The sequence below is a fragment of the Glossina fuscipes genome, unplaced genomic scaffold (assembly GCF_014805625.2).
Source record: "Glossina fuscipes isolate IAEA_lab_2018 unplaced genomic scaffold, Yale_Gfus_2 0, whole genome shotgun sequence".
Lineage (NCBI taxonomy): Eukaryota > Metazoa > Arthropoda > Insecta > Diptera > Glossinidae > Glossina > Glossina fuscipes.
Window position 1 is genome coordinate 43,818,461 of NW_023998414.1, and position 10,898 is coordinate 43,829,358.

At 33.8% G+C, this 10,898-nt stretch overlaps 3 protein-coding genes across 5 annotated transcripts; 2 read left to right on the top strand and 1 right to left on the bottom strand.

Annotated features, from left to right (window-relative positions):
• The first annotated feature begins 2,431 nt into the window (after positions 1-2,431).
• On the top strand, positions 2,432-4,392 carry LOC119640206 (carnosine N-methyltransferase). Of its 2 annotated transcripts, none has more exons than XM_038038050.1 (5): positions 2,432-2,868; positions 2,923-3,175; positions 3,371-3,525; positions 3,589-3,892; positions 3,949-4,392. In XM_038038050.1, exons 1-5 carry the CDS (start codon positions 2,735-2,737, stop codon positions 4,372-4,374), a joined length of 1,272 nt encoding a protein of 423 aa, XP_037893978.1. In that variant the 5' UTR covers positions 2,432-2,734; the 3' UTR covers positions 4,375-4,392. The 2 variants fall into 2 exon arrangements, with proteins under 2 accessions (XP_037893978.1, XP_037893989.1); XM_038038061.1 differs by having other exon boundaries at positions 3,407-3,525.
• Positions 4,393-4,538: 146 nt separating this feature from the next.
• LOC119640213 (protein KTI12 homolog) lies at positions 4,539-5,854 on the bottom strand. Its single transcript, XM_038038076.1, has 3 exons — positions 5,316-5,854; positions 4,909-5,258; positions 4,539-4,843 (listed from the first exon to the last, which is right to left on the bottom strand). Exons 1-3 carry the CDS (start codon positions 5,578-5,580, stop codon positions 4,562-4,564), a joined length of 897 nt encoding a protein of 298 aa, XP_037894004.1. The 5' UTR covers positions 5,581-5,854; the 3' UTR covers positions 4,539-4,561.
• Positions 5,855-5,880: 26 nt separating this feature from the next.
• Positions 5,881-7,651, top strand: LOC119640191 (protein SMG9). 2 transcript variants are annotated; one of them, XM_038038040.1, is made up of 3 exons: positions 5,881-6,239; positions 6,295-7,476; positions 7,547-7,651. In XM_038038040.1, the coding sequence occupies exons 1-3, from the start codon at positions 6,204-6,206 to the stop codon at positions 7,589-7,591; spliced, it is 1,263 nt and encodes a 420-aa protein (XP_037893968.1). In that variant the 5' UTR covers positions 5,881-6,203; the 3' UTR covers positions 7,592-7,651. The 2 variants fall into 2 exon arrangements, with proteins under 2 accessions (XP_037893968.1, XP_037893962.1); XM_038038034.1 differs by having other exon boundaries at positions 6,295-7,651.
• The last annotated feature ends 3,247 nt before the right edge of the window (positions 7,652-10,898 follow it).

Below are 10,898 nucleotides of genomic sequence, written 5' to 3' on the forward strand. Positions count from 1 at the left end.
GTTGAGAGCTGGAGATTCTGGAGAATTTGGTATATTAGATTTTAGCATATGTGTTGTTGTTTTGATTTTTTCAATATTTGCAGTTGCTTTGGTTTTTTCTATATTATCTTTGGCAAGTGATGTAACTGGTTTCGCAATATAATTTTTGGTTAATGGTGGAACAGGTTTTTCATTGGAAGCAGTTGCAGTTAAAGTCTTACTAGGCTCAATTTGCGAGGCAACAGCAGCATAGGTATTACTTTTGCCAATTCGATGGGCTACAGATGGATTTCTTTCCCGGTATGTACGTCGCGCTTCGCCCATGCTACAGTAATTTTCTGTTTTGATTTTTAATATTTCACGCATCTGTACAAAACGTGGGCATTGTTTGTCTAATGCTGAGTGTTGATCATTGCAATTTATGCAAAAACTACGGGTACAGCTTTCAGTATGTGGAGGATGACCACAGTTAGCACAAGATGCAGCATTAGTGCATCTTTTTGCCGTATGACCCAGGCGTTGGCAACTTTTACACCTCATAGGATTTGGGATGTATAGTTCTACTTTACATTTATACCACGCCACATTAACTGTTCGCGGTAATCGATAGCGATCAAAAGTTAAAATAATCCTTCCTGTAGGAGAGCGTGTTTTTCCGTCATCATTCAGTTTGGTTAATTTATATGCTTCAGTCACTCCTTGAATGCCCATTTCGCGAACAATTTCATCTTCCGGCACATGCTTTAAGCAAGGGGCATCGGAAATATTTTATTCATAGGTTGCAAAGAAAAAACAAAAATAAAACAAAAAAGTTTTCCGATAATACACACACGTAAGACTAAGAGCGGATTTTTTGTAAATACAAACCATATTCAGACATTTAGCAGCGTTCGATTAGCGGTGTTCGATTCAACTTTTTTAATCGAATTATTGCGGGCGACTATCTTCATCTGTAACTCATTGACAACAGACCGTTTAATAAGGCCACGGTCACCATTCTTTATAAGGTACAGCCAACAAATTTAGAACACATTTCTTCAAATTTAGTATTCAAGATAGATGTTTCCAAGTAGACCACCATACGAAATGTGTTATATACATAGGACAAGGATACCGACCCAAACACTTCAACTTTTGTCATATCACACCCGTCGCATAAGATGCTCGATTGGTTTATGATAGTTTGCTTACACAGTTCACACTTATAAGCTTCTTTCAGTGCAAAATATATACTTAGGCGAACCATACGCAAAGCAACCGAAACCCAGTGAGCAAAAATTTTACCAAAAACCGCATTAAACCATTTTCTTACACAAGTAATCTTAAATGATAAAAAAATTAACCAGCCATAACAAAAAAGTGTCTACTAAGACATAGCGTTGCGAGCTCTTTAATTTTCGTTTACTTTTACGATTAAAATAAGATGCCGCCACAGGCAAAGACAGCTTTTATTATGTTAAGTGCATGAAAGCTCAATAGGTGGGAATGTAAGGTAATCTTCTATCGGTCTTAACCTAATGGCAACAATTGGCTAATGGAAAGATGTTTAGGTTAAATTAGAATACTCGCGCATATTGTTTTGTTTGCGTAATACCAAATCAGCTTACTTGCGTTGCTACAACAACACTTTTTTCCTTATAGAAAGAGATACCAATATACTAATTTGGAAGTAATCGCCATAAATTTATATTGTAGCTCAAACATGATATATATTATTTGTTATTTCGCAAATATATCCCTGTTTTGTCTGTCAAAGAAAACGGGAACAGAAATTTAAAAGTTTTCTAAAAACTTACGTACACGCACAGCGCAAGGTTGACACAATGAAGCGTCATTTTCATTTTCGGATTAAAAACTCTTAAGTGATAGCACAATAGGCACCCACGTTACCAAATGCTGAAATAAATATAAATTAGACAAATAACTTTAAAAATGACTATGACCGTCATTCTGCGTTTTTTTCCTATTTTTGTCGTATTTGTTTGTATGCATGCAAAAACATATGGTTTGTCAATTTTTCTTATTGTGTCAGTTTACTATGTTCATCTAAATTTGAATTCTTCCCACCAATTTCATTTTGACAGTTCGTGAACCACGCACCACGCGTAATGCAAGCATCGTGTTCTACTTAACATTGCTATTGCTATTTGTATGGATGAAGTTGTTGCTAGTTCTTCATAGTTTAAATCATGAACTAAAAAAAAAATAGTGTTAATACTTCCTTTGTGGGTGTGCTGCAAAAATTAAAATTGAGGTTTTAATCACATATTTTTGCCATCTACTTATATGTTTCATTATAAAAATTTGTTCCATATTTTATAAATGATTATATTCACGTTCCTTAGGCGGTCAGGGTTGTTTTTTTTGGCACTTTGCTTTTTGTTTTCACAAATTTCAATTTGAGCAGTAGTGAAAGAAAGCAGACTTTTTGAAGTTTGGTTGTTGTTTTATCACATTTTATCATTTAACGCTTTCGTTTTTCTTTTCCTCACATTTTGTTTATCAAAATTTAATTCTAATTTGTATTTATGTATTAAACGAAAACAGTATTTAACTATAGCGAAATAGTATAGTGTTTTTTTTTCGATTATGCGTAAATTGAGTTAAAATATAAAAATATTTGATTAAGTAGTTTGATTTATCATTTCGAGGGCAAAAACAACCACGAAAAAGCTCTCGCTTTATTTTGTTATCACAATAAAAGAAAAGGAGATCGCAAGAAAAACGTGTTCATTTAACCAATTGCTTTAGGAAGATGTGTGATATGCCTAGCACATCTTTGAATGAACTTCATGGGATGACATCTGACTCTGCGATGTTAAATCCTGAAGTAGCAGAAGAAGAAAGACAGAATTTGCAGAAAATTATAGCTGCTTTAAGATATTATCGGTAAGTTGAGAGAAGCTACGTTCGCTATATTAAAAATTTTTTTATTTTCTTTAGAACACACTTGTTAAATCGTGTCAATAAGACCACCAATTATTTGAATAGTCTGCCTAAACGCCATCAAGACATGCTTGTTAAATATCGTCATCACCTAAATGTAGTTCGTGATTGCATTGACAAAAATCAAATGGTTATCAAAAAAATGTTGAGAGACAATTTATTGTTAGGTGGAGGTAATGCCGGCCCTGAGATTACCCAAAAAGATTTGGACGGTCATGCAACTAAAATTAGACATCAGGACATGGAGCACGTAAGTATTTTGTTAAACACTTCACTTTTCAATATTAGTTTTTAAAGTTGTACTGGTAGCTGATGTTCTGTGTTTAACGATACTCCTACTTTTCTGTTGTATAATGGGAAACCGGCCACTTTGTTTCCTCTTGTAATGGTTCTGTTAATTCTCACCAAAACAAATCAATATTAAACAACAAACAATCAAAATCAGTCTGATGAGCATGTTGAACCTTTTCAAATTTTAAAGGCCCAATCGACATTGAAAGCCATTGCTCGAGATTGGAGTATGGAAGGAGCTGAAGAACGTGAACAATCGTATAAGCCAATCATAGATGCTATTGAGCATTATTACAATCCCAAGGACTTGTAAGTGAGAATTGTGGTACGCATAACTTTATTAAAATCTTACAGAAATTTCAAAAATTTCAGAAAAATTAACGAGATCAAGATTTTAGTTCCGGGTTCTGGTTTGGGACGTTTAACTTATGAGTTGGCGTGTCGCGGTTACGAGTGCGAGGGGAATGAGTTTTCTTACTTCATGTTACTTGCTTCGAATTTTGTTCTTAATTGCTGCAAGGAAGAGAACATGCATACTTTATATCCTTGGGTGCATCAGAACGTTAACAACTTGCATAGAGCCGATCAAGTGGCAGCTGTACGCTTTCCTGACGTGTGCCCTGATAAGAACAAGCCCACAGGCCTTCTTTCAATTGTAGCTGGCGATTTTCTCGAGGTCTGTCAAAATTTACTTTCCAATCGGTACGCCCTGTTTCATTACCTGCATTTTAGGTGTACAAAGCTCCAAGTTGTTTCCATTGCGTGGCTACATGTTTTTTTATAGACTGTGCCAACAATGTCGTAGATTTCATCGAGACTATATACAACATTTTGATGCCGGGGGGTATATGGGTAAATTTGGGACCTCTGCTTTATCATTTCAGTGACGTACCAAACGAACAGAGTATTGAGCCCACCTATGAAGACATTCTACACATAATTAGCTGCATTGGGTTTGAAGTCCTAACGTCAAAATCTGGCATACGCACCAAATACGCTCAAAATCCCCAATCAATGTTAAAAAGTGAATACGAAAGTCTATTTTGGATTTGTCGGAAACCGTTGACTAATACTATTGAAGCAGCGGTTGACGGAATGCAGTCTTCCGCTGAAATCAGGGATGAGCGTTGTGATATAAACGGCTATAATGAATGCTAAAGTCAAAAGTAATAGTGAAGATGAAGACAATAGCGACAAATAAAATGTACACAAACGTTTTCATATAATATTAACTAATTTCATGCGTAAATAGACGACGAAGATAAACAATTTTGGATTGGATTCCTTTTATTTTATAATTTTGTTTAAGATAAAAGAACGTGATGAAAATTAAAAAAAAAATGTTTTAATCTTTACAGTTAGCGTTAAGAAACTGTACAAAAACTTGCGGCGTTTTCTCCAAAGAGCCTGTGGTATTCTGATGTAGCTTTGTGTAGTTGAGGAATTGCCTTCTTAGCCGATTAAGTTGTATAGCGTTAACATTTGTCGGTATATCGACTTTTGTTTGACTTTGATTCACTGTGATTGCACCCAAGATACCTACCTTTCGAGCTAACAAAATGTCTCTAACTATCTCTTGCGTCAGACGATCCAATTCGAATAAATAATTCGTGGAGCTTAAAGGTGGCTGAGTACAAAAAAAATATCGTTATAATGAAGATTTTATATATATTCTTAAGCAAGCATGCTTACATTTTGTGTTGATTGGTTTGGTGGTAAAGGTTTTGATTCAAATAAAGCTGCAAAAATGTTATCGAAGTCTAGTTTGTCTTCGGGAAAATTTACAAACAAAGGATTATCCCAGCGGCAATTGCTATGAGGTTCTTCAAAACGCATACACAATCCTTCAAAGGTGTCCTTAATATAAGGTATATTGGAATTGTCTTGTATCGAATCATTTTCCATTTTTTCAACTTCTGTCGTCTCTTTGCCATTTCTTTGTAAATTAAATTCCCAGGCTTGCTCCTTCTGTATGCCACAAAACACGCAACACTGTGTGCTACGGGCGGCTTTTGTTGCGCAAAATAATTCATAACGGTAACCTATTCCCAAAATAGATGAGTTATAACTTCCCTTCAAGAATTTAAGCTGTTCCTTACCTTTAATATAATTGCCTGCATCTAATATTACTACGCATGTTTTATCTAGAAATCGCAGCACTTCGGATTTCAAATCGCTACGTATTAATTTCTCCTTTTGTGAATCGATAAAGTGGTCATTTTTACGAAAACCGGCTTTTGGTACGGCTCTGTTTTCACTGAGAACATAGACAAGTTTTTCCCTCGACTCAAAGTAATGTTGTAATTCCCGGCAGCGTCTAGTTTTGCCACTTGCTGGCAAACCACACATTACTATTAAAGGCATCTCTCACCAAACGAGCTTAAAAAGTAAATTCCAACTTTTACAAAATATGTGAAATCACATGTAAATCAAAAAGTGATTGAAAGTAATTCCAAATATAAACTTCACTCCTCTTCTTCTTTTTTTTAGCAAATTAACAGTGAAAAATTCGCTGTGATGTGTAAAAGGGTCAATGTGAACACAAAGTTCTTTGTTTGAGCGTTAATAAAATTAGGGTTAGTTTTGGTATATAATTATTATTTTATATTTATTTTATTACTTCTTTGTATTTTATGGTGGCATTTTAAATTAACCATTATTTTTATTTTTTTCTTGGTTGGTGAGTGGAGATGGAATAAGCCAATAGATTTGTGGCTTATATGTCCAAAATTAATCATTAAAGACTAACGAGAATAAATGCAAAAATAAGATGAAGAGAATAATCAGCTGTTTCAACTTATATTTTCATATTAACAAGAAAGCAATCAAAATTTAGAAGTAAATTAATGCAAGAAGACGGATCCAAGTCGATTGGAATAATAACTTTTAGCTTTTGTTGGATAACACGAATAGCACTTCACTTAAAAATTTAAATAAAAAAAAATTTTGCTACTAATTATATTTCAAAAAGACTAATATAAATTACAATGTCTGAAAAGAGAAGACGTTATAGAAAATCAAAGGTGCATAATATTTATAATTTAAGAGCATACGTCTCTCATTGATTTTGAATTTCAGGAAGAAAAACGTTCTTCAGCATTGGCAGCAACGTTTAAAGAATTGAATATACAACCTAAAATTTTGTTGAAAACTAAAAATGAACTTAAAACAGAAAATGATTCCCGTGGATCAACTGTCAATACCGAGCTGATGAATCCCGTTACTGTACAAGTGCCACAGAAAACCATAATTTTTACCAAAAATGCACAAAGTCCGGCCATGAGTCCGAATACTATCCGAGACCAAACTAATAACAGTAATAACGATGCCTCTCAACAAGCACAAGTTGTTGAACCTGTACCGCAAATGACTCGCCCTGCTACAGTCATTTCCTCTGTTGGTTTGATTATAGATTCGGCTAAAAAATTACTAATGAAAAATAATAGCGATTTTATGGTAGTGGGTGTGATAGGCACTCAAGGTGTGGGGAAATCTACTATTCTCAATTTATTAGCCAATGAGCAGCCCGATTTCAATTATTATCGTAAAGTATTTGTGGAGGAAGACAGTGTCTTTCCTACCAAGTTAAAACTGAATAAGTGTTCGGCTCGCTCACGTACTGAGTCAACTCATATGTTTATTACCCCAGACCGTTTGATATTGTTAGATACTCCTCCGGTATTATCTAATGCTTACAAAAAAGACATGACCAACAATGAATTGGATGATTTAACTAATATTATCACTTTGCTATCAGCTTGCCATCTTCTTATCGTGGTAATGGATGATTATTTTAATTTAAATTTTTTGAATTTGTTACGTTTCGCGGAATTAATGAAACCATCTCAAGACGTTAAACCATTTTTACACAACTACTTTCCCAATGTGTTGTTTGTAAAGAACCATGCTAAACGCTTGGATTTTGCTCAAGCTAATACAACAATTCTTGAGAACATTCTTAAGTCTCTGTTCAGAGATTCGCAATTGCGCATCTATCGGGGACAAAGCATGGATTATATACAACAAGATGGACGGACTTTATTATCGAAACAAAGGAAAGCACGATCATCGGATGTTGAAAGGGCGGTCAATGTTTTTTTATTACCTGAAATTAAATCTGAGGAGGCTACATGTTATCATGAATCACTTTCGACTATTGTGGAACAATTGCGTTGTTTAGTCTTTTCAACACCTCGTAATCAAATGTACGTTGGGCCTACGGACCTAACCGAAGAAATATGGTTCGAATGGCTTGGAAAGGTATCACAATCTGTAGATCATTTCTTTTTTAAGACATATGGAGATATACAGCGCAAATATTTGGACGCAGCTCCGGGCGCTAAAGAGAATGCGACAAACAGTTCCAAAGATCTAGAATCTTGGAGAGATTAATAAAGGCGATTTATGCTTTTGGTTATTTTTCCTTTTCTTTTAACTCCGTATTCCCTTACATTAGATATTATTATTACTCATTTTCATCATTTTTATCATAAACTTCTGAAATACGTTTTTCTTTTTCTATGGTGCAATTTACAAGCTCACATGAGATTTAATTTTCTATGTTTTAAATTGAAGGAAATTTACAAAAATTATAATAATAATAAAGTAAAGAAATGATAAGCAATAGTAATTTTATTAATTAATCGAGTGTAGGAAGCTTTTCTGAAAAGAATGAGGCACAGTGAAATCGATCTGCAAATAAAAAATGCTTCTCTCTCTTTCTCTCTAGGTCAGTAGCATTTAAGCGAGCTAACGAGAAACAAATACAAAAATTAGGTAATGTTAAGTAAAAATGTTCATTTTCGAACATTTCAGCGGTACTGTATGTAGACCTTCTTGGTGTTTTTTATGGGATTAAGATATATTTTTTGCTTATAACTTCATTTAAAGTTAAAAAAAAAGTAGTTGAGTTGTTATTTAATATAAGTTTTTATTTCTTATGAAATATATTTTTTGATCCTTAATCCATAAATACACTTTTTAGTAAAAGAATGCTCAATTTTCGCTACTGTATCTAGGCTTTATTGGACTACTTTAGATTGCATGACCTTCACGACGACAAAACTCATATTTTTCAATATGCTGACGATTTTTTAACATTGTCCGCTTACTCATCCTTTTCAATAGCTGTGAATAATCTCTCGATATAAGCTAACCTTTTTTTCGACACGTATGCCGATCTTAGTTTATATTTTTAGTCGAGTAAAACAAATACAATTTTTTTTGCCAAAGACACTAAACGCAAAATTAGGCTCTTTATCAAAGAAACTAAAAATAATTAGGTGAAATCTTTTCGATTTCTTGGTAGAATTGATAGCCTTCAAAAACTATCAAAGACTGGATGAAATATCATCAAACTCACGACTAACAATCAGTCAAGTTTGCCTTCCGAGAAATTACAGAGCATTATTCCGGTCTAACCTCGAATTTGCACATACTACATCTTGCAAATCTTTCATATAAAAACGGCTCAATTTTGTTCATTAAACACTCTCCCCATGTAGCAATACGGGTAATTCATAAACACATCTTTCAATAACTAAGCGATGAATTTAAAGAAATTGCTCGTGCTAAAATTAATCTCTATCCTCTTCTATAAAGTAAATCCCAGCAACACACTTTAATTCCTGGGAGATGAAAATACTTTGGAGACTCACGATGGCCACACTTATACACTGTATTTAAAAATGATCCGGGCTATAGCAAATGATATTTGCGAACATCTCATCTCAGATGTCACAGGTTCGATGAAGTATTAGAAGTGCTTTGAGCATTTTAAATTTATATAATGGCCTCTTCGATCTCTTTAAAGAGGAACTAATTCGCTTGGTTAGGGAAGCGAATCTTCCGAATGTCTATTTAACTTATGGCAATTTCTTACTATTCCTCATTTTTACGTTTAATCAATATCCTCTCGATAACATTGTTTCTTCAGCCAAAGTTTAAATTTACTGTTACACTTAACATATTGGTTTTAACATATAATGACTTGTTTTTTGTTTTTGTGTTATCTTAAAAATATACATATATATCTTCTGCAAGCAATCATCACATTCTATCATCTATCATCTCGACATATAAGTTATATTCCTCATAGGCTTGGTCCAATTAAACTCAAAATCGAAGAAAAAACAATAATAACAGTGTTGGAGTTGCCTGGAGGAAGCACCCTCCTCTTCACTCTTTCAACATCTATATTCAAATGGATAAAACTGTAAATACTAAAAACATTCCATGGCTTCATTTTATCGACGATCATTATTTTAATTGTGGTTTTGTGTGTGTGTTTTTATCTAATAAAATTTTACGAAAACAATCTATTATATTAACCAAAAACTTTTCTTACTTATTTTAATTAGATGAGTTCATTTTTTAACTGGAACTTTTTATATGTTATAGAGCATAAAGGAATGAAAGAAGGCCTGGATTTTGATTGGAACCCTCGAGTTTTTTTTTTTTTTTTAAAAAGAGAGTTTATTGCGTTATTTAACTCATTATTGTGTGCGCTGTAAATCGACAATTTTAAGTAAGAACATTATGTTCGGGCGACGCCGAGCATTACATACCCCACATCACATAGCTTATTAGTACACTTATTCGCTCATTTTGGTAATAATACACCAAAAAGTACACATTATTTTCATGAAGGCTCTCATATTGGAAGATTATATTTTCTGTCCGATTAAGAGTTTGTCTTTCATGATAGCGCCTATGTAAATAAGGGTGCACAACCAAATATAGCTTTACGTGATTCAAATTCGCTACCGTTAAATTTCTTTGCTGAACGCTCCTATGAATTATTAAGATATCATGAGATATCTTATACGGAGGGGGAGGAACAATAGATTCTAGTGGTTCAAATTAGGTCCACGTAATTTTTTTTATTTAATTTCTATCATGAGCAAATTTTGATCACAAAAAGATTAGCAGTTAAGCTTTTTCACCATATAAGGGGTCACGTTTCATGAGGATCCTTATATGCGTGGTCCAAATTCGGTAAGGTAAACTTCTCCAATGTTCACTATAAAATATTGGAAATTTGAGGTTTTTACCATATAAAGCTACCATATAAAGCTAAAGAGAGAGGGCTCAAAAAATTGCCCAACCGGTAGTTTTCACACCAATTTAGAATGAAGATGTAATACTGCTTAATCACTTTTGTCGAGATATTTTGAAAATTGCAATTTTTTTCCATATAACAACTTTTAAGAATACGGCGTTATACGGGGGAGAGCCAATAGCCTTCGTACTTGCGCCAGCGTATGTCAGCGTACGGAATGCCATCAAAGTATTTCAAAAATTGCGACCTGCAGCTTGAGCGTAAGAATACATGGACATACGGACAGATGGACTTAGAACGATTTACAAAATGATTTTGAATCGATCGGTATCATAAAAGGTGGGAATTAAGTCCTACTGGATGTTACATACGTCCGCACTAACTTAATATATCTCGTACCACAAATGGTGTAGGGTATAACAAGACTGCTACAGTTCCTACGCACAACAAGTACTCTGCTGGCAAAAAGAGGATATAGGCGATTTTCCTTGAATTTTTTTCCTTTAATAAAAGATATTTTAATAATATTCTATCGTATATATATATTTTTCACTTTTATTGGAAAATTCATTTTCTTTGTCGTGTCTCTCAAAGAATTTTGTTTTTTTTTTTTTTTTTTTTG